Source organism: Chiloscyllium punctatum, chromosome 10, assembly GCF_047496795.1.
Source record: "Chiloscyllium punctatum isolate Juve2018m chromosome 10, sChiPun1.3, whole genome shotgun sequence".
NCBI lineage: Eukaryota > Metazoa > Chordata > Chondrichthyes > Orectolobiformes > Hemiscylliidae > Chiloscyllium > Chiloscyllium punctatum.
Window position 1 is genome coordinate 50,734,321 of NC_092748.1, and position 24,667 is coordinate 50,758,987.

The 24,667-nt window shown below is 39.5% G+C and overlaps 1 protein-coding gene across 2 annotated transcripts in view; it reads left to right on the forward strand.

The window, feature by feature from the left end:
- cwc22 (CWC22 spliceosome associated protein homolog) overlaps nt 1-24,667 on the forward strand; it is a 108,602-nt gene that overhangs the window by 74,385 nt on the left and 9,550 nt on the right. For both annotated transcript variants that reach the window (XM_072579094.1, XM_072579095.1), the window contains 3 exons: nt 6,968-7,028; nt 21,740-21,817; nt 22,107-22,259. In XM_072579094.1, coding sequence (XP_072435195.1) covers nt 6,968-7,028; nt 21,740-21,817; nt 22,107-22,259 — 292 coding nt within the window. The remainder of the gene's footprint in view (nt 1-6,967; nt 7,029-21,739; nt 21,818-22,106; nt 22,260-24,667) is intronic.

Genomic DNA, 24,667 nt, shown 5'->3' on the forward strand with positions numbered 1-24,667 from the left:
ATCTCCTTTGCACAGATCAGTTGGCCATGCTTACAGATGCTCTGGCCACTCCCACAGTCACATGCCACTCGACAACCCCCAGTTACTCAAGTCACATGTTACCTCAGATACAATGGCAAGATGAGATCACCCTCTGAAATAATACTAATACTAATGTTCTAATCCCGGGGAATTGTTATGCAGATGATTCCCTGACTCTGTGATCTCCCAAGACAATACAGGTGTGACATACCTCTGGCCAGAAAGCATTTCTGGGTGGAAGAGATTGAATTATAATTTAACTTTACAATAACTGGGTAGTAATAGCAAATGACTGTCTAAACGAAGTGTAAATTACAATGGATGGTCATCCGCATTCTTTCATGATAGTCATCCTCACCCAAAGACAGTGCAGTTTAACCCTGTAATATTACGTTAATGTCTAGGGAGATATTCTCATTTCATCTTTTGACATTACATTCCTCCCTTTTATGATTCCATGATAACTACCTAGATGGGACTACGACCTTTCATAAGAATGTTACTGCCAGGACTTAAGCAAGTTATTAATACACAACATGCAATGATTATTATAACAGAAATTACAAGTTCATACAGTAAATAGAATTTACTGAACCCTCCCATGTGGGGAAAAAAAGTTCATCAGTAAAGTGCTTAAATTCACAGTCCTTAGTGACCACTCCATCCCCTCCAAATCAAGTAGAAATGAGCCAGTTGTCCAAACTCTCCTTCAGTAAAGTCCAACCTGAAAACAAAATTCAGTCTGTCCTTCTGCATCATTCCAGGGAGAAATCTGAATTGGATAAAGGCAGTTAAATACTTAACAAAACTAACCTGACTTCTATCCTTCTGGAAGCGTTTCAGATGGAGGATGCCAGTATATCTGAGCCTGCAGCAGCGTAGGTGAACGCAGCATTCTTTGCTGCTTCTACTCCCACTCTGCTGTTAAATGTAACAAAGCCAACTGGCTGTTTTGATGTTAGCTTGTTCAGTGAACCTTCATATCCCTTAAATGATTGAAAGACAAGGTAATGCTCACGTGGTTTAATGTCCATAGGAAGGCCACTGACAAAAAGCATACCACCCTCCTCTTCACTGTTGTTAGCTTCATCCATTGGATCAGATTGTGGAGGGGTGGGCAGTGGTTCGAAGGTGTGCTTTACCTGTGAATGGAGAAACTCTTGAGATGATGTTGGAAGTATCTTTGCATTTCCTCTCACATTCCTTCTTTGCCAAAGTGGTTATTAGTATGAAGACAGTCACGCATTTAACTACATTAAATTGTGTCTGCCTATTTCAACATTATTAATCGTCTTGAAGTCTGTTGCTCTGTTCACTATTTTGGACATTATTAGGTTTTTAACAATCCGTAAACTTCTAAATTGTACAGCCTAAACAATTCAGTCAATTATAAGCAACAATCAATGGTCCTAAAATCAAACCTTCAGGGGACTCCATTCACATTCTTGAAAAATTATTTTCCTTTAACAAATTAATACTTGGCTAATGTGAAAGCTGTCAGGAAAAGTATTTCCAAAATCTAGAACAGCAGGAAACCAACAAAATCTTTCCTGTGCTTTAGTAATTGGAGAGTTGGTTTCAGTTCAGATTTAAATCTCTAATATTCAACAGATGTTGAATATATTAAATATGTTCTCCAAATGAAACTTCCCAAATAAAACAGTCGGAATTACAGTAGCAACTTTGGTAGAGATCAACATTCTTTGACTTTGTAATATGAAGTGGGCCAATGAAGTCTTAACAAGAATTAACAGAATTTAAACAGCTCAGCCTCAATTTTGAACATTCTCGAGAATCTTAACAAAACATCAAACTCAAAATGCTCTCTTCTTTTTCTGAACACTCTGCAGTAAAAACACAGCAGCAAAGATATTTTAATGTCATACTCTCATCTGGCTAAAGCATGACCACTGACCCAACTGTTTTTTTTTAAACAGGCATTGTAGAATTTCAAACAAATCAGGGGCTCATGGTACTCGATCAATTTGCTTTCAGGTTACAAGTTGGTTAATTTTAAAACACATTTTAAAAATCATGTTGTACAATTTCAACGTAAAAACAAAATCTGCTCCATTACATAACCTGCAAAACGCATTGAATTGAGATCCTAATTCAAATAAGGCAAAACAGTTACTTAAAAGGGTTTTCCAAACCAGGATTTTAACAAATGAATATATTTAACTATCAAACACTTACAGCATGGCACAATTTACGTTGAAACTTCCTTTTCTGATCTAAGTATTAGTACAACCTTAATTTCAGCATTTCTTGCTCTTTTATTTGAAAAGCCTCTGGTCAGAATTCATCTCATTTTAATATGAAGGAATAGCGCGCACATTTGAGAGAGAGAGACCCCCCCCCCCAGTTCACCTGGTGATGATCCATGAAATGGAAACCGAGGAGTCAAAACGATGGACCCCAAAAAGATCCACACCAGATTTGGAAAGAAATAAATGATGTCCACAGATTCCCAAGCAACCACCATGGCACAGAAAAAAACCACAGGTTTTGGTCCAAGATTCCCAAAGGTCTGCGAACCCGACAGTGCCTGCTTTGTGCACACAAAAAGATCATGAAAACATCCTCCACCTCACTACCGGATGAGGTCATGAAGGAAAGAAAGACCAGCTGTACTCTCTCAACACAATCCCACCCACAAAAACAAAGCCTCGCAGCTGAGCACACGGTGCAGCAGTCCAAGCCACTCTCCTTCCCCAGTACAAAGACCTGGGAAAGGCTTCCCCAGCGGTCAATGCGCTTTACTGTTGGGGCTTGAGCAGACTGGCTCCACTTTCTCCCCCTTTTCCCAATGACGGCATTTTGTCTAAAAGTAGGGGCAGCATGGGGTACAAAGGCAACAATTTTAAGAAGTATCAAATTCTAACCTTTTTTACTCCCAAGCTTCAAATCTCACCATTAGAGGACTTTAAACTTCTTTTTCCCAAGAGGACTTTGAACTCATTTTTACCTAGAACTCTAATGCCTTTATAGCTCTGGGACTCTGAAACAAATTTTAACTGGGGGGACTCTACGCCAATTCACACCTGGGCTCTAACCCAGATTTAATTGTGGGGGCGTTAACCCCAATTTAACTGTATATGTCTGGCGACTCTAACCCCAGTTCAAACTTTTCTAAAACCCAGCTTTGCACAAAGCGACTCATTGGTGTGTAAGTGTACGAGCTACATCAAAGATTCCATCATCACCGAGTCCCAGGAAACAAAGGGTCGACTGAATGGTTGGTTTAGAGAGAGAGAGCGAGAGATCAAGGTGAAGCTTAGCCGATCCATGTCACGCAACCAACACTCAGGCGATCGCTTATTCAGTCCACCTGAAAGCTCCATGTACGTTGGAATCTTACCGCCACATGTTAGGTTCTTTTCCCAAGGTTTTGCACGTGAGATGCAATTCCTGCACACCAACTTCTGCAAACAGTTAAAGTTTATTAAAGCTTATACAAGCTAGGTGACCGTCTCACAGGCGTGTGAGGTTGAGTCAAAGTGAGGCATTGAACAAAAAGAAAACATCCCCTTTATGAAGGTCAGTTAGCCAGGTGTGCAGATGCTCTGTCCACTCTCCCACAGTCACATACCTCTCATGATAACCCCCAGTTACTCACAGTCGCATGTTACCCGAGGTACAATGGCAGAATGAGATCATCCTCTGAGATGATGCAAATGCTAATGCCCTAATTCTGGGGAATCATTATGCAGAGTATTTCCTGACTCCGTGATCTCCGAAGACAATGCAGATGCGACACACCATTGGTCAGAAAGCATTTCTGGATGCAAGAGATTGAATTATAGTTTAACTTGACAACAGCAGGGAAGTAATAACAAATGATTGCCTAAATGAAGTGTAAATTACAATGGATGGTTATCTGCATTCTTTCATGATTGTCATCCCCACCCAAAGACAGTGCAGTTTAACTCTTTAATATTACATTAATGTCCAGAGTGAGATTCCCATTTAATCTTTAAACATTGCAGTTAGTGCAGGGTTACATAGATTGGTTGAGGAAGCCGGTCTGGGTGGGATGCTGTTTGGAGGGTTGGTGCAGACTTGATTGTCTAAGTGACCTCTTCTTGCACTTTAGGGTTTCTGTGATATCAATGGCAGACATATAAACATAGTTCAAGAGGTTTTAAGTGTGAGTGCATGTCGATACAGATAGGAAAGTAAATGCCTCTGCAGTTTAAAGTTAACAGTGCCTTTGAGTTGCAAGAGTGAAACGTGAGTCCCAGCAGTGTCCTGTTTCCTAAGGAGTGGTGAAGCATGTGGATAAATCCAGTGAGAGATGATTTTTCTAAGCTTCTTGGAAATTTGAGAGAATTGTGAGAACAATAATTTGCATTAACTAAGTTATTAGTCGATAATATTTTCTCTTTTTTGTTTATCTTAAAGGCTGCTGTTGCTTTGCAAATGTGATTATCTTTGTCTTTTTTTCATAACCTTCACAATTCTTCAAAATAGTCATCACTATATAAGTAATTGCTTAACTTGGCCATGCTTGGGTTTTTACTAAATTTGCAGCCCACTGTTGCATCCCATTTAGATGACAGGAAGACAATTTTCCATCTGATGAGAGAGGATTGAAAAATTTAGGTGAAATGTCTCAGTGCATCAAAATCAAAGACCTTGGAACCAGTTTAGAAAATATAGTTCCTTTACTGAATTCAATGACAAATGAGCATGTTGATCATTTTCCCATGTGTTTTGTACACCAAGGATCCATGTTCTAACTTGGAGTTTGGTTGACTTCCAATATTTAAGCAACACAAGAAATTGCAGGTCCACAGATTCAGTCCTCATACTTCACTGCAGCCCAGGTTATCTCCTTAGCACATTGCAATATCTATATTGTGTGCTACATGTAATATATTTAAATTTACACAAACACTTCACATTTCTGTAGCCAAGCAAAAAATATTGTCTTCAGTAAAGGTAAATTAGATTGTGGGCGGAAGTTCTGTTTGAGGCAGCATGGAGATTGGGTTGTAACATGAAGGGAGTAAAATTGAGAGTGAAAATTGTCTTCCCTTTTGATATTGAGTTTCAAGCACATTTGAAAATGCACAGTTTTTTTTTCATTTGGATGCTCATCAAAGCGTTTGCACTAATAATAGAAAAAATGTCAGAAAATTGTAATTATGATCCATTCCCAAGTTCTTTTTCACTGTTGATTTATACAATTAGTTGTTGAAAAGAGCATTACTTTGGAGGAGTTCCTCAGGTCCTGTCTGAGGCCCAACCATCTTCAACGACTTCATCAGTGATCTTTCTGCCATCATAAGGTCAGAAGTGGGAATATTTGCGAATAATCGCACTTTCTCAGATGCTGGAGTGTATATGACCGAATGCCACAAGATCTTGACAACATCGGGGTTTGAGCTGACTAGTGACAACTGACATTTATGCCATGCAAGTGCTGAGCAATGACCATCTTCAACAAGAGATTATTTAACCATTGCCTACTGGCGTTGTGATATTGCTATCATTGAGTTCCCCACAATCATCCTGGGCATTGCTACTGAGCAGAAACTGAACTGCACTGGCTATGCAAAGATGTATATACAACAGGCCAGAGCCTGGGACCACTGCAACGTGTAACATAACTTGTGATTCCTCAAAGCCTGTCCACTGTCTGAGAGGCACAAGTCTTTGAGATCGCTTTTCAGATAAAGGAAAATCCAAAGAGATTCGACAAGTATGTTAAGGGCAAAAGAGTTAACTCTGGAGAGAATAGGGCCCCTTAAAGGTAAGCTATGTCATCTGTGTGTGGAGCCACATGTGGTGAGCAAGATCCTAAACTAACATCTCGCATCCATACTTGCTTTGGAGAGAGACCTGGAAGCTAAGGAACACACGGAAATATATAGTGATGTCTTGAAGAAAGTCCACGTTCGAGAAGAGGAGGTGCTAGACGTTTTAATCAAAGGTAGATAAATCCCCAAGAATGGAAAAAGCTGCTAGAGGATGTGGTGGAATTGGGTACAGTTACAACATATAAAAGGCATCTGGATGGATACATGAATAGGAAGGGTTGAAGGGTATATGGGCCAAGTGCTGATGACAGAGACTAGTTCAGTTGAGGATACCTAGTCAGCGCGGACGAGTTGGACCAAAGGGTCTGTTCCTGTGCTGTACACCTTATGATTCAGTGCCTATAAGTTTGTCATAGGGCATTGTGGGAAGGTAGGGAAGAAATGATGGGGCCCCAAGCAGCGATATTTGTATCATCGACAGCCATAGGTGAGATGCCAAAAGGGTGACTAGTATTGTGTAATGATTTAAGAAAGGCTGTAGAGAAAAGCCAGGGAACTATAGTCCGATGAGCCTAACATTAGTGATGGATAAGTTTATGGAGGTGATTCTGAGAGACAGGATCTATATACATATGGAAAGGCAAAGGCTGAATAGAAATAGTCAGCATGGCTTTGTGTGTGGGAAATTGTGTCTCACAAACTTGATTGAGTCTTTTTGAAGTGGCGAAGAAGATAGATGAGGGCTTTAGCAAGACCTTTGACATGGTTCCACATGGTTGACTGGTTCGTAACATTAGGTCACATGGGAACCAGGGAGAGCATCAGGGAGGTGACAACCGAGTGGTGTTTTCACTGGACTGTTAATCTAGAGATTAGGGGAACCTGGTTCAAATCCCACCAGGGCAGATGGTGGGATCTGAAGTCAAAAAAGTCTGGAATTAAGAGTCTAATGATGACCATGAAGCCCTTGTCATTGTTGGAAAAAAACCATCTGGTTCACTCTGGTCCTTTCAGGAAGGAAACTGCCAACCTCACGTAGTTGTGTTGTGATTTGCTTAATGCTTGTATTTCTCTAAGTCTGTGATGTTGGTGTGAGTTCTATTTGCATGAAAGGTCTAAGCAGATTATATTTTTGGGCTTTGCTTAATTATGTTGAATGTCTTGTTTCATTATTTCTACAGTTTGGACTTTGAAGAATGTGCTCATAAATTATTGAAGATGGAATTTCCTGAAAGTCAAACTGTAAGTATTAATTTACATGGGCTCCGATTTTCTTCATATTGGTACAGGTGAAAATAAGACAGTTGAATGATGCTGGAACCCTTATGGAGCATAACTGATCTGTTACATCCCAAGTGCTTTCTCACTCCTCCGCAAATGTAATTATTCTAGTAATGTAACATATAATCTTATTGTGGGGAAGATTGTGAAGCTAGGAAGCAACAAGTGTGGAATTCTGAATACATTAAGATAATAAACAGGAAATTTACTGAAGGGAATTTATGTTTCAGGAGGTTTATCATGATGGGTATATGTTAAAGGTGTATAATGGTGTGTCTTTGTGGTTATTGTTTTGAACTTAAGAAAACAGGAGCAGTACCCAGACCGTTTGGTGACTTGGGCCTGCTCTGACATTAAATAAGATCTTGACTGTTTCAAATTCCACTTCCCATTTAGCCATGCGAACCTTTTGATTCCACAGCATAACCTCTGCCTTAAGAATATTTAATAACCCTACCTCCACCACCTTAATTTGAGTTCTGGATTCTCTGACCTTCAGGGGAAAAAACATTTCATCCCTGTCCTATAAGGGTGTGTTGTTACCCACATTGTTTGTTATGTAGAAATGACTCTGAATCAAATTTTATCATATTTGTCAGATATCTGAATAGACTGGAAACCATTTGAACAGTGGCGTCACAAATGATCTTCATTACCTGTATTTGTCATTATGAATTTTGTATTAAATCCATTGAAAATTTGAGTTTTCGCAATGTTAAATTTTTATACTATCATTCTAAGTCTGCTTGAATAGAAATTAACCAGGATAGTATATTTCCCTTTAGCATTACTTGTTTTACCTTTTAAAAAACAAACTATTTGTTCCACATTTGCTAAGTGAGAACTAAGAAAGAATGTCTATTTTACATCAAACAATTGTCCAACTGTCTCATAAAACAATTGATACCTGCTTTGATTGCTTCACTGGGCATTTCACTATTCTGATCACCATTCCAGTTCTGTGCTTTATTTCATGAGCTTAGTTTTGTTGTGATTTCATCTTTTATTGGTTCAACTTCATAGCATAGTTAAAAAGCATTGTATCCCTTATTAAAATCCTTCTTGTCTTCTGCAGTACCAAATGATTTTGCACCTATTGCTTATAGCTCTGCCAAGTGTCAGATGGTTGTCCTTCTGCACATGCCCTTTTCCACACCGTATTGACCAACTGCAATATTGTAAAAAGGTTTTCACCTTCACTTGTCTCCCAATTCTTTGTACGTCCCTAATGTTGTCAAGTTGCATTTGTGCCTTGAAACCTCGAGAGCGAGGATTCTGACTCATCATGCAAAATAAACAGTTTTGACTAGTACCTTGTATTAGATTAGATTCCCTACAGTGTGGAAACAGGCCCTTCAGCCCAACCAGTCCACACCGACCCCCCGAAGAGCAACCCACCCAGACTCATTTCCCTCTGACTAATGCACCTATCATTCTGGGCAACTTAGCATTGTCAATTCACCTGACTTGCGCATCTTTGAACTGTGGGAGGAAACCGGAGAACCTGGAGGAAACCCACGCAGACACAAGAGAATGTGCAAACTCCACATAGACAATTGCCCAAGGCTGGAATTGAACCTGGGACCCTGGTACTGTGAGGCAGCAGTGCTAACCACTGAGCCACCATGCTGCCCTATGGTGAAAATTTCCTCAAACAAAGTGTAAGGAAGGCTGAAACTCTTACCTTCGGTTCCCAGTCCAATTTCTGTTCCCTAGCAACTATTTAACCCTGAATCAGGCCTTTCGTAAATTTGATATTCTATTTAACCCTGTGTGAGCTTCCAACTTCAGATTTCTTCCATTGCCATTGCATCCGCTCACTCCTGGCTAAAATGTATCATGTACATTTTTATTACTGTAGGCTCATCAATTTCAATAGCTTCACACCTTGGCCCCGGGTAATTTTAGATTAAGCAAAATACTTCTGCCAGTGTCTTAACCCATATCAACCTCTGTTTACCTGCCATTCCTATTCTCATTGATTTTATGTTGGCTCCTCGTCCAGCATCCTTGTTTTCAAAATTTCTGTTGTGGCCTTTCTCTCTATCTTGTTCTGTCCTGTGTCCCTCTGAGAATTCTGCCTTGTTACGGTTCTGGCTCATTGTGCATCCACAATGTTGTTTTTTCCACCAAAACTAATTGTATGCTCAGAGTAAAATTGGCCTGTGTGACCTTAGCCTGAATGTCTCATCTGTCCTAACATTACTTGAAATTACTTGATGTTAAACTTCATTCAACAGCATCACTGCGCTGCAAATGCAACTTGTAAAGAAAAATGTAACTGACTGTCTTAAGAATTTTCCTGAACTACATGGACATGGATTAATTCTGTTATTTTGTACGATTTTTCCCAATTAATGTGGCACAAAGGAGGTTTATTTAATCTGTGTTCAGTACATTTCAAAAATGCTTTCAGGTTAACACACCTATAAATGCAAACTGAAAATGGAATCCATTTTTTGGAGTTATCTCTACTGTTAACAAAGTGGGTCACCATTTATTATTTCAGTTTTTCTCTTGGGATGATTGAAGGGATTGCATTACAACTCTGCGAGTATAAAGAAATTATTCCATCTATTAACAAGATATAATATGTATAGTTGTTGGATTTCAACTTTGCTGGACAGAAATATTTTATCTTGCCCTGTGTTATCCCAAACAAATACTCATTAGCACAGAAGAAGGCTTGTTATTTCTTTTACACTGCAACTTTTGTAAGAAAACTGAGACATTTGTTGCATTCTTGCAACAATTTCTTGCACTGTGATGGAAGAAAATTGTCCTCATTGTAGACACGTTAAACAATCAAAAGGAAGAGGGTACCATTGGTGTAAAAGGAAAGATGACAGAACTTTGGCCGTGAGTCCAAGGTGTCCCAGAAGTTTGGATCCAAAGTTCAGAAATGGCAGCAGACAAGAGGATAAACAAGCCAAAAGTCAGTGCAGTTTACAGTAAGAAGAGATTTCTTGATTCTATTCCTCGAGACTTTGAATACATCGATTCACATACTTGATGTTATTTCTTGAAGAAATTTTCATTTGAACTAATCTGAAGCACACTAACAGAATTCACAGGTTGTCACTGCCCTTTGACAGTCTAAACAGCAAGTTTACGGAACAGTTCAGTTTCAAAAGGGTTTTGTAATTTGTGTCCAGCCTCTGGTCATGAGTTGATCGATCTTAGTTGTTAGTGTTATAAAGACGTCAAAAGGTTGTGCTTTTGTTTCAGTAATATGGCTTATATTTTGTAATCCATAGCAAATATACCGTACATGATCACCAGACATTTTGTGAAGTTAGAAACCAAATTACACAATACTGATCAATGTAATACCATTCTATGGGTTGATTCGTTATCGTGCACAGTCTTCTAAAATCAGATCTGTGTGATATAAAGCAAACTCAGCAAAGGGAGAAAAGAAATTATGATTGTTTCACTCATGTTACTGCTGTACATTTAAGATGAAAATTTGGGAGTCTTGAGTATCTGTCAGTTTATGTCGCTCATCTGGTTTTGGAAGTATATTTAGGACTTTGTGACCACAAACCAACAGCCTTTTAGTGCTGTAGAAAGTTTATGTGGTAAAGCACTGAGCTGCACAAATCTGTAGGAATATATGAAGCTTTCTTCAGACCCCTATTGTTCAATCAGCTGTTCCTGACAACATGCTATGTTTAGCCATCTGGATAATAAAAGTAATTGCTCAAAGCTTAAAATAGCAAATCTCATTCTGTATTATTTCATATTAACGTACGCATTTTCTTCATACAATTCAGAAGACTAGTGGTGTTGTGAAACATGAATGCGATGGGAACTCCCCATACCATCGTGAAAAATACCTTTCTTAAATAATTAAGATTCAAGGTTCCCGTGAGATCGTGGAACTGACAAAAATTGATGGGAATGAATAAAAGCAGTATTGGAAAGATTGAGGACGAAAAGTTGACAAACCCACTGCATTTGGTAATCTTCATTCTGGAGTGTTGCAAGAGGTGCAGGGCAGTAAATGCGTGAGTAATATTCTTTCAAAATTCTATTCATTTCACAGTGAGGCTTGCAGTTTGGAAGCTTAGAAAAGTCACCCCATTGTTTCAGAAAGGCCAGAGAGACGAAACAGGTTAGCTTGATACCAGTAAACAGAAAAAAAAAAGAGAATCTATTATAGAGGATGTGATTACTGGATATTTAGAAAATGATTTTCTGATTGGACAGGGTCAAAGTGGACATTTATAAAGGAGAAATCATATTTGATAAACAAGATACTATATTTGAACATGTTTTTAGAACCAGTGAAGGTGGTGTGCTTGAGTTTTCAGATCAAACAAAACTAGATGGGAATGAATGTTTTGAGGAGGATACGGGAGGCTTCAAGGGGATTTAGAAGACTGAGTGTGTGTGTGTGTGCGCAAGAGCACCCAATTTGGAATATCAAGTGGAAAAATGTTATGCAACCCACTTTTATAGAAGGAACAGCGATTCAGGCTATTTCTTGATCAGAAATAGATAAGAAATGAGTTTGGAAAGTTTTCATGTCCAAAGAAACATGGTTGTCTTTGTTCATAAGTTCCTGAAAGTTAGCATGCATTGCATTGTGGAATGCATTACTACCACTGTGCATCAATTGATGGTGAGGGTAAAGGTTTAAGTTCATACACTTTGCACTGTACGACTATACAGTATATGTTATAATAAAACCCAATTCTAAACCTAATTCTAATTCTTAAATTAATTTGTGATGTTACCATCACCCTAAAAAGGTTATTTTTGTCCTGAGTTTTTTTTGAAGAGAGGTTGTAAAGACAGAGGTGCCGAAGTGGCTACTGGAGATGGCCAAAAGTCAACAGTTCAGGAGGCCTTTAGGTTTTTATTTACAATAGTTGTAACAGTGAAAGAGGACCAACCAGTTGTCATGAATCAGGCTTTCTGATGGGACCCAGAAGGGTTAGAAGCTTCAGTCAAGGATTCATAGCTGCTCCTTTCTCTGAAGCCTCTCTTGTTGATGTTTCGTGGAGAACTGCATGTAAGAATTTGTCTGAATTTTTGGTTAGGGGTGAATTTATGGGATGTTACGACTTTGGAACAGTTAATTCATAATCGGTAGTGTATCTATTATTCTGTTAAGTTTTCCAGTAGTTAAGTTCTAAATTCCTCTTTGGTTGTCTTTTAACTATTGTGTTTTGCTTAATGGCAAGTAGTTTGACCAGTCGCATTTCATCTGGAACATGTACTTCACATCTACCTGTAAAATAAAAAAAAGCGAGGGTCTAGGCTACCTCCTTAAAGTATTTTGAGGGGGCCTGCTCTGGACGTTAACAGATTGAAACAACATCAAGCTGGCAGCTTTGTGTTGAATGATTTTCAGCAGCTTTGGATCAACTCTGCGGCAAGCAAGTAGAGTATTCCATTATGATCCTGGCTTGTGCCTTGCAGATCCCAGGCAGACTGAGAAAACAGAGGTGTGTGTCTTAACCCAGAACTACCACCTGCAGGCCACCTGTTGTTGCTACAATATTTATTGGCTGGCCTAGTTCAGTTTCTAGTAATTTGGGGATTTGATGGTTGTCATGTTATTGCTGTTAAGGAAAGTTTGTTAGACTCCCTTGTTGGAGATAGCCATCACTTCCTACTTGGGTGGCACGCATGTTCACTGTGGTAGGTTATCAGACCAAGCCTGAATGTTGGTGCATGTGATTCAGGCGCATGAGTTCAAAGGTACACATTGTGCAATTATGAGTAAATATCCCCTCCCTCTGACATTATGATGTAGAGAAGGCCTTTGATTAAGCATCTGAAGATGCAGAGGAAGCTCAATTATCCAGCATTTGATTATCTAAATTTTGGATTATCCGGACAAGATCACTTGGCTAAACTGTGTTGTTGGGCATTTGATTATCTGAAAAATATACTTCCCGTCAGTGTCGTTCAGATAATCGAGTTTCCTCTTTACTTGGGGTAGGGCATCACTCTGTGCAGGACTGAATGTCATGAGATGACTGGTATCCAGTAAGCACAATCATCTTCCTTTGCATTTGGTATGACTCCAACTGTAGAATGTTTTCTGCTCATTAGTCATTGAGTTCCATTTTGCTAGAGTCTTTACAATGCCACACTGGTCAAACATGCCTTGATGTCAAGAACTGCCATTTTCATTTTGCTTCTTGAGTTAATCTCTTTAGTGCATCTTTGGACCAAGGTTGCAGTGGCGAGAGGAACCAATTATTTCTTCTCACACCCAAATGGAGTGTGAATTATAGTGTGAATGTGGCCTTATTGGCTTTGTGGATGAAAATTTCTAATACTTTGGGTCTATTTGGCTTTTTACTACCATCCACAAGACAAATTTGGGCAATTTTTCACACAGTTGTATAGATGCCAGTGTTATAGCTCTACTTGGAATACTTGACTAAGGATGCTGGAAGATGAACATATGGTGTTGGTGCTGGAATGTTGTCAGAACCTTTGCAGCATGCATCATCATCATCTGTTATTTCTTGTAATATTCTGGGAGATCTGCATAAAGGGAGGTGCCAGGCTTTAGTTCCGGGGCAGACTAAAGGGTCAATTGGGTGTTGTGAGGTATCTGTGATGGGCCCAGAGGTCTGTAAGAGAGATCCTGTCCTCAACCCTACTATCCACAGAAATAAAATCAGTATGTTTAATTTGTTACATGATCCTTACTGCTGTTTCTTGGAGACTCATTATGTCCATGGTCATTAATTCTGGATGGGTCAGAGATAAGTAATGGCACAGCTCTCGCTGCATCCAGTGTGCCTGCAAGAGAGCATAAAATCCAGCTCATTAGGTTCAGACTATTTTGACTAGGTAATTGTGTGTCATGATGCCTTTGAATTACTTTGCCCTTGTTGACTTGAGTCTTTGTACTGCATCTGACATGTGATCATTCCAGTGATGACAACCTGTCTGGTTTGCATTGGATGTCCAACCTGCCATGGTCACACATCATGTCAAGTCTTGGTGATTTAAAGTTTGATGTAGAAAGAGCTGTTTGATTTTCATTTACATTCAATTTCTGCATAGATAATTAATGGGTGCCACTGTGGCTCAGTGGTTAGCACTGCTGCCTCACAGCGCCAGGGACCTGGGGATCAATTCCAGCCTTGGATGACTGTCTGTTTGGAATTAGCACATGTTCCTCCTGTCTGTGTGGGTTTTCTTAGGTGTACTAGTGTCACAAAGCTGGTCCTTTTTTTCTAAAAGCAGTTCCTTTTCTCAAGGATACTGTGTCCTTGGTTTTTTTCAGAGAGGTAATAAACTGTTCCTGGTTCCAATTAGACTGGTTTGGTACAGCGATTGAAGGATATTGAGGAGCCTTTTTGTCTATATGTAAACGGCTGAGACTTCAGACCAGATTGGTCAAGTTTTAGAGGTGACCTGTATAATAACAGAGGAGGGGTCAACTCTCTCTAGCCGAGCAATTCAGTCCAGAACTAGTTAGGAGTTCAGCTGTGTAGAAACAGGCTCTCTATTTCTGTCCTTATTTGCTTCAACCTTTAAGCATCTGTTTCTTTTTTCTCACTCTGCTTTAAGGGAGTTTGCTCAGTGGGACTGTTGTGTATAGACGGAACAACATAATTATGTCTTGTTTGGATAGACTCAGTTCTGTAGGGATTCTTTATTCTGTTGTTGGTGTTTTATTGTGTAATTTTGTGAATAAGCTTTTCTGTTTTAATACCTGGGAGTCAACCTCACTAATTTTCTCTGGATAATTTTCACTGTACTCTTACTGAAACAAATTACACAGAATTTAAGAATGTTTCCTTAAGAATGTTTTGCGTGGTTGGGCTGAGTCTATAACAGATTGGGGGTTCTTTGCAGGGTTTTAAACAGTGCGTAGTAGGCGCTAGTGTCTTTATTTTGGGTGTTGGTTTGGTTGGGTAGACAAAGCCTGAGATTGTAATGGCTCTTCCAGTCGTCAAAGGTTTTCTGGAAGTGGATACAGTGACTTTGGAAGTTTTGCAAAAGGTAAATAAGACCAAGATGCGGGAATTAGCAGACTAGCTGGAACTGGAACTGTCTGCTTCTGTGAGGAAAGGAGAGATAATTACAGCAGAAGCCCAGCATTTAAACTTGCTGGAAAAACCATTAGAATGTATAGAGATGGCAAGAATTCAATTACAAATGACGCAGCTTGAATTAGAGGCCAGGGGTAAGGAAAGGGCAGCAGAAATGAAACAGTTTGAGCTATGATTAAAAGCAGAAGAGAGGGAAGAAGAGAAAGAAAAAGAGAGAGCTTTTGAACTTCAAAAACTGATACTTAAAAAGGAAAGTCAGCTTCGAAGGGCTGGAGAGGAAGAGAGTGAAGATGACCAAGCCCCTGGAAGTCAAAAGCCGAGTGAGAAACTGTTTAAGTATGTTCAAGCATTGCATGAATTCGATGAAAAGGATGTGGAAACTTTTGCTCATCTCATTTGAAAAGGTGGCTAAACAAGCACAGTAACCAATGGCAATGTGTGTTTTGTTGGTCCGAGCAAAAGTTGTAGGTAGGGCTAGTGAGATATTCACATCCCTATCAGAGGAGGTATGTGAGGAATATGAGAGGTGAAAAAAGCCATTTGAGTGCAGAAGAGCTTGTGCCAGAAGCTGTTTCAGGAATTTAAGGCGGGACCCAGGTCAAACCTACATTGAGTTTGAAAGGCTCAAACAGAATAATTTTGATAGATAAGAGAGTTAAAAATTGAGCAAACCTTAGAGATGGCCTTAGAGAGGTAAGTATTTTGGAGGAATTCAGCCATTCCCTGCCTGAAGTAGTGCAAACTCATGTGGAAGAGCAGAGAGTTAAAATGGCAAGGTTAGCAGCTGAAGTGGCTGATGATTATGAGCTGGTCCATAAAACACAGTTTAGCTTCCAGAATCAGTTTCAGTCCATGAGGGATAGAAATTTGGGGAAAGAGAAATCCTCACGTAGAAAGAGAAAGGTAGGTCTCAGTGAAGATCATAAGGATAACTTAGCACAGGGTTAAAAAAAAAAGAAACCCTTTAGAGGAACAAAGAAGTTAAAAAGCTCCAGTGTTTTCATTGTAATAAAGTGGGCCACATGAAATCATAGTGTTGTTGGGCGAGGAGAAAGCCAGATGTAGGAAAACCAGACAAGCCTGGAAGTTTTGTTGGACTAGTAACAAAAAGCATAAGGGAAGTTAGAAAACTGCCTCAGAGCGTACAAGATGATCAGATGTTGATTAAGGAGGAAGTGCCAAATCTGTTTAAAAAATATACCTGCAAGGGTAAAGTTTATTCATTTAGACCAGGAGTAGCAGGTAAACAGATGACAATATTAAAGGACACAGGATCCTCTCAGTCTTTAATGCTGAAGAATGAGGAGATATGTACTCCTGAGGGACTATTGCCAGAAAAGGTACTCCTAACAGGAATTCATGATGAGACAAAAAGCACTCAGTTATGTGAAGTGAGGCAATAAGTCCAGAGAAGAGTGGAGAATTTGTGGTAGGAGTACTGGACAAACTCTCAGCTCCAGGAAGACAGTTTGGCCTTGCAAATGGTATCGCTGATTCACGGGTAGGCGTGCTGCCTACTCTAGTTGAAAAGCCAGTGGAGACGCAGGCAACTGAAGAAATGAAGGATGTTTATCCAGGAATTTTCCCAGTTGTATAATCACAAGACCAGAGGCACAATTTGAAGCAAGAGAGATCAAAAGGCACAGATAAGGAATATGACATAGCATTATCTGAGACTTGTTCAGATCAGGTAAGGGGCAGAGCAGGAACAACTAGATAAATATGCAAGTATCTTTAGGTCTGTTAAGCTTATCAAATTGCAGCAGAAAGATGAGAAGTTAACACAGATATCAAAGGGCTTTTTACAGAGGAGAGTGAGTGCATTCCTATGTGTTATTACTTTACAAATGAGGTCTTCATAAGGAAATTCAGACCATCACACATTCAACCAAATGAGAAACGGGCAGAGATTCATCAAATTGTTTTGCCAGTAGGGTATAGAAAAGAGGTGCTGCAAATGGCGCATGAGCTACCACTTGGAGGTCACTTAGGGGTAAGGAAAACAGGCTAAAATACAAAGACATTTTTACTGGTCTGGATTACACAAGGATGTAGTTGAATTTTGCCAGACGTGTCACACATGTCAGCTAATCGAAAAACTACAGGCAATAGTAAAACCTGCATGTTTAATATCTATTCCAGCAGTTGAGGAACCTTTCACAAGAGTCTTGATTGTTTGTGTACGTCTCCAACTCGAACAAATAGTTGGAATAAGTATTTATTAATAATCATGGATGTATTGACTAGATTTCTAGAGGCAATTCCATGACACAACATCACAGCTAAATGGTTTGTCGAAGAATTAGTTACATTTTTAACGAGATATGGACTACCAATAGAGATCCAGTCAAATCAAGGATCAAACTTTGCATCCAATCTATTCAAGGAGGTTATAGGTAACTTGGAAATAAAGAATTCAAATCGACTGTGTACCATCTGAAATTGTAGGGAGTGCATCAAACACTAAAGACCATATTGAGGACTTCGGGTCAGGATTATTCAGATGATTGGGATAGGGGAGTTCAATTTGTACTTTTTGCGATCAGAGATGCACCAAATGAATCAACCAAATTCAGTGTATTTGAATTAATTTTTGGGCATGAAGTAAGACAGCCGTTAAAATTGATTTTAAGGATAAATTATTAAGTAGGAATTCAGAGACCACCCATTTGGACAACGTCAAATTTTAGAGAATAACTACATAGAGCTGGAGAGTTGGTGAGGCTGCATTTGAAAGTATCACAGTATACAATGAAACAGGAAGCGGTTAAGAAATCACAAATTCGCAATTTTGCAATTGGGGATAAGGTATTAGTATTACTTCCAGTAACAAGTGAGCCTTTAAAAGCAAGGTTCAGAGGCCCTTATCAAATCGAGAAGAAATAGAGTGAGGTGAACTACTTTATAAGGACTCCAGACAGAAAGAAATCGGAGTGTATCATGTGAATATGCTCAAAAGATATTTTGATAGGGAAGGAAAGCAAGACTGGAAGGTGCCAATGATTACAGCACAGAAGGAAGAACCAAATTCAGAGGATTCTGAATTGGACATTGTCTAATTTGATTTGAGAAATGAGGAAGTTGTCAAAAATTGGGATAAATTATTGAGTTGACTTTCACAAGAAAATTGAAATGACCTGAAAGAGTTACTACTATCACATGGGGATTAAGCAATATCCTTATAGGCATAACTCTCTAAGGTTGGCACAGGTTCAGAAGGAGATAGAGCTCATGCTCCAAGAAGGCACATTCCAAGTGAGTTACAATGACTGGAGCTCACCCATAGTCATGGTGCCGAAGTACGATGGTACCCAACGGTTGTGTTGACTATGGCAAAGTCAATGCCGTGACAAAGACTGCATATCCAATTCCACGGTTGGAGGACTGTGTCAAAAAAAGTGGGACAAACTCACTGATGAACTATGCAGGCAAAGCCAATCCCTCAGTCAGGTTTTGATCATGTTATTTTGTGTGATGTTGCCAATAAAACATACCAATATCAGGACGTGACAGTTGCTGCATTTCTGAGGTTTTACTGAGGTTTAGTGACTTATTTTCAAGCAAGGGCATCCCTCCTCTGCATTTATTTTTGAAGCCTCAAGCTAATACTGTACTGGTACTATCGTGTAATAGTAGTCATTGACGTTATGCAGTGAATAACAAGTTTTTGCACATAAATATTTTGTAAAGAGAGAATTTACAAATCAGTATTACAGGGGGTATGATCGCAATGAATTCTGAACGAGTTACACTTAAAAAGCAGCAACCAAAAGAGAATATACATTTGGCTGTCATTCACCAAAGGCATACTTTTTGGTGTGTCGCTATCATTTTCCGTGATCAACTGGATGATTTTTAAAAAGAAGTGCAATCCATGCAGGGAGGGACCCAACAGGGAGCTCAGAGTGATGACAGCAAATAGCAATGACCCACTTCCTCCACTCCTGAGAGACAACTACAAGAGGACCTGGAAGTAGAAAATTTCAAAGTAGAGATTTTTTCCATTTTTCCATGTTGGACCTGGTAACTTTTTCTGCTAAAAAAGGCCTTGTGAAACTGAACCACTCTTAATTTGATCCTGAAGGGAATCAATGCTTAATTTAAATTAAGGTTTTGAGGAATACAGCTGCACCACCATGGAAGGGCTTCCTGTACACTTGATTGTTTTCTGTGTGCTGAATCTTTATCGTGTTTTGTGGTAGACATGCGTAAAATTTGGACATCGAGCATGAGGTAGATGGAAGTGACTACATTTAATCAAAATGATGGGTAATCACTTCACATTATAAAAATGGAAGTTACTGCCAGCTTGCATAGATCCACATGAACAGGCCAACACTCAGCTTTTCAGAACCTTAATGCATCATTTTTGTCACATCATGTGAACATTAAAATGAATACGTGGCAATATTCAGATTTTGTGCAGTTCGACTTTAGAAAAAGATGGTCTTGTGATTTTGGTGTGAGATTGGCATTGTCAGCATGGTTCAACATAGCACTGTCGATAATATGGCTTACCATTTTTTCGCTGGAAGGTACAGAATCATTAACTCAGATCCTCTTGTAGCAAGCTCCAATATCTTATGAATGGTGGGAAATTAATCAGTGCAGTTTTTGATCGTTATTGTGAGTTGATGCTTTCTATACTTGTTCACTGATTAGTCACTGGGCATTACAAGAGAAAACTCTCAATCAGCCAAGTATTTAAGCTGGGGATTTTGTGCAGCATGTCTTATCCACGTATTATTGAAGTATAGTAAAGCTTCCAGCTTGTATTAAATTGATGTGTCTTTCAATAATGTACACAGTAAGATAAATACTGAGGGTAGTTATATATGTTTTTTTCCTGTGCCAAGATGAAATGGAATATCTGTCTTTATACATAGTAGTTTGAGTCCTTTATCTGCATTCACCAGTCCAAAAGCAGTTCTATACAATCTTCGCATATCAAGAGAAACGAACATTGCAATTTGACATTCCCTGCAGTTGCAAAGGGTATTTCTTATTCAGGCAGGATGGTATTTACGTACATTGAGGCAGTGGAAGGGTCTGATAACTGAATGGACCCTCAGTACACTTTGCATTGGTCTTTCCCCAAGCTTTAGAGCATCTCTCAGCACATCGTCCTGGACCTTAGAATGTGCCAGTCTGCAACGCTTAGTTGAAGTCAACTCATTACGCTGGAAGGCCAACAAGCAGACCAGAGAGTGTTTTTAATTGAGTTGATGGTCCTCCCAGCAATGTTTGTCTCTGTGTGTGTGTTCCAGGGAACAGGCCGTAGGGCACAGAGTCATGTGTCACTGAGTGCTCAGGATGAACTTTGACAAAAACCAATGCAACTGTCTTCAGACCTTCATTGCAAAGGCACATTGCGCAGAGATGGACATTCAGAAACCATAGCCATTCAGAACCTAGACTGAGTCACTATTCTCGATGTTACTCCAGACAGTAAATGGTGACAGTAAATAGTTATGGAGAGTATCACATTTAAAGCTGATCATTTCCTTATGGAAAGACCATAATTGAGTGAAACTTATTGGGAACTTGAACTAATTCACAAACCTTCCACCTGCAACAGATTCAGGCCCCAGGCCCAGGCCCAGGCCCAGGACAGCTGAATCTGAACACATCCAACGCTGTAAGCATCGACATAGTTGCATATTGGAACTTGCATCTGGAATTTTAAATATTCTATTGCTTTGACGTCTGTAGAATCAAACTTCTGTCCACAAAGGGCATTGAGGATGCAATGCACCAATCAGAAAAGTACTCTTCATCTAATAGATCATGGTGATGAGCATCTAATGAAAATAGATCACCATGAATTCTAATATTTTCCATTCTACGACACACAGGCCTTGATCTTGCCTGTGTATACTGACTACCTTCCTTGTTTTGATAATGACTATATTTCCAAGCACTAAATTGCTCTTTGGCACTTTTCAATGAGATGATAATGGTCTGTATAACTAAAATATAGCTGGCTCCTTTACGAATCTTGGGTAAATGCTGACTATTAAACTATGAATGCAGTATAACTAAAAGAGCTGGGTACTGATGTGCACCATGGGATAAATTTCTTTCATCCCATACAAGTTTTATATCAGACACATCTGCGCAAAATCATGTAGTCAAATTAATCCTCTGAAAGTGAAAATATAAGCATAAGTAAACAGACAAGGCATCGAGACCTTGTATGAGCTATAGTTATGAAGAAAGCTATTGTTTGTGAACAGATTTAAAAATAGTATTTCATTGTTTTTCAAGAGATTTAAAATGTTAAGATGTGAAATATACTAGGCATGAACTCATTTTAAACTGACATTGCACTTGAACAGCGAGAGCAAGTAAAATGGAGGCAGATTCATTATTAATTTGGACAACTTGAATGTAATATACATAAAGAACCTTTTACCATGCTTGTTCTTTGTAATTCACCTGACTAATTGATTTAGCACAAAAGCGTCTGAAATGAAATTCATGGGTTAACATAAACTTATCATTTTAACTGCACACAACCATTCTTAAACTGTGTTTAACCATTTCCTTCATTCTTTCCTTATTTACTTGATGGTTATCAGATTAATTTCATTTGTTCAAAAGCAAAGGGTTAAACCTGTTTCTTTTCTCTCTTCACAGAAAGAATTATGCAACATGATCCTAGACTGTTGTGCGCAACAGAGAACATATGAAAAATTTTTTGGTCTTTTAGCTGGGGTGAGGCATTCATTGCAGTCTTCTATATTGTCATTTGTAGTTTGAGCTGATTAGCAGTATTCATATTCAGCTTCAATTATTAGCCAAATAACTGGCCAAAGTGTTAAAAGTATGTATTCAGGAATTCTAACTGCAATTTTTGTCTAAAAATGTGCTGTCTTTCATCTTTAAATACTTAAGCATTGATGATTTTAAACATCTGTCCTTGAATATGATTTTGATATATTGGTTTTTGTTAATGCCACTTTGAACACTCTACGTTTCTCTTTACATTTCATTATCTTTGCAGCGTTTTTGCATGTTGAAGAAGGACTATATGGAGGCGTTTGAAGGAATCTTCAAGGAGCAGTATGAAACAATACATCGCTTAGAAACAAATAAACTGCGCAATGTAGCAAAGATGTTTGCGCATCTCTTGTATACAGATTCAATGCCATGGAGTGTAAGTCAGAGTAAGCCATTAGAGACATTGCACCTAGTTCTTTTCCTGTAAGAACTTGATGTTTTTATGCTTATCCAGAATTATCAACAATAACCCAATGAGTCTTTCAGGTTAAATCAGGCAGAAAAGTCTTTACCATTTCTAGTTGTTGGAGGGAATCCTGAGGGACAGGATGTACATGTATTTGGAAAGGCAAGGGCTGATTTGGGAAAGTCAGCATGGGTTTGTGCGTGGGAAATCATGTCTCGTGAACTTGATTGAGTTTTTGAAGAAGTAACAAAGGATTGATGAGGGCAGTGCAGTAGATATGGACTTCAGTAAGGCGTTCGACAAGTTTCCCCATGGGGAATTGGTTAGGAAGGTTAGATCTCATGGAACAGGGAAAACTAGTCATTTGGATACAGAACGGGCTTGAAGGTAGAATGCAGAGGGTGGTGGTGGATGGTTGTTTTTCAGACTGGCGGCCTGTGACCAGAGGAGTGCCATAAGGATCGGTGCTGAGTCGACTATTTTTCAATTATATAAATGATTGTGATGTGAGCATAGGATATATATTTAGTAAGTTTGCAGATGACACCAAAATTGGAGGTGTAGTGGACAGCGAAGAACGTTACTTCAGATTACAGTGGAATTTTGATCAGATGGGCCAATGGGCTGAGGCCTGGCAGATGGAATTCAATTTAGATAAATGCGAGGTGCTGTGTTTGGCAAAGCAAATTTGAGCAGGACTTATACATTTACTGGTAAGGTCCTCAGGAGTGTTGCTGAATAAAGACACCTTGGAATGCAGGTTCATAGTTCCTTGAAAGTAGCATCACAGGTAGATAGCACAGTGAAGGAGGCGTTTGGTATCTTTCCTTTGGTCAAAGCATTGAGTACAGGACATTGATTAGGCCACTTTTGGAATATTGCGTGCAATTCTGGCCTCCCTCCTATCGGCAAGATGTTGTGAAACTTAAAAGAGCTCAGAAGAGATCTACAAGGATGTTGCCAGGGTTGGAGGATTTGAGCTATAGGGAGAGGTTGAATAGGCTGGGGCTGTTTTCCCCAGTGCATCGGAGGCTGAGGGGTGACCTCCTTATAGAGGTTTATAAAATCATGGGTGTGGATAGGGTAAATCGTGAAAGTGGAGTGGTGGGGGAGTCCAGAATTAGAGAGTATGGTTTAGAGTGAGAGGGGAAAGATATAGAAGAGACCTAATGGGCAACTTTATCACACAGAGGGTGGTGCATAAATGGAATGAGCTGCTGCCAGAGAAAGTGGTGGATGCTGGTACAATTACAACATTTAAATGGCATCTGGATGGGTATATGAATAGGTAGGCTTTGGAGGGATATCGGCCAGGTGCTGGCAAGTGGGACTAGATTACGTTGGGATATCTGTTTGGCATGGATGAGTTGGACCACATCTGTTTCAAAATTTGATCTTTCTCTGAAATTATTGTGGGGGAAATGCATAATTGGGATGATACATGATGGTATGGTTACTCAGTTATTACTATTTAAATAAAGCTGGTTGGACCAGTTTAGTGATGTAACTTTTACATAATTCACAACTGAGGAATGCATGTTTCAGCTGCATTCAGTTCCTCACAAAAGAATTGTGTAGTATCCTGCATAAATATAACATCATTCATAGATGTGACATTTTCTAAATCTTTACTTATGTTGATACTTACATCAATTCCTGTTGACAATAGACAATAGGTGCAGGAGTAGGCCATTCTGCCCTTCGAGCCTGCACCACCATTCAATATGATCATGGCTGGTCATCCTTAATCAATATCCTGTTCCTGCCTTATCTCCATAACCCTTGATTCCACAATCCTTGAGAGCTCTATCCAACTCTTTCTCAAATGAATCCAGAGACTGGGCCTCCACTGCCCTCTGGGGCAGAGCATTCCACACACCCACCACTCTCTGGGTGAAGAAGTTTCTCCTCATCTCTGTCCTAAATGGTCTACCCTGTATTTTTAAGCTGTGTCCTCTGGTTCGGCACTCATGTTTCCTGCCTCCGGAGTGTCCAATCCTTTAATGATCTAATATGTCTCAATCAGATCCCCTCTCAGTCTTCTAAACTTAAGGGTATACAAGCCCAGTCGCTCCAGTCTTTCAGCGTAAGGTAATCCCGCCATTCCAGGAATTGACCTCGTGAACCTACGCTGCACTCCCTCAATAGCCAGAATGTCTTTCCTCAAATTTGGAGACCAGAACTGCACACACTACTCCAGGTGTGGTCTCACCAGGGCCTTGTACAGCTGCAGAAGAACTTCTTTGCTTCTATACTCAATCCCTCTTGTTATGAAGGCCAGCATGCTATTAGCCTTTTTCACTACCTGCTGTATCTGCATGCTTACCTTCATTGAGTGGTGTACAGGAACACCCAGATCTCTCTGTACTGCCCCTTTA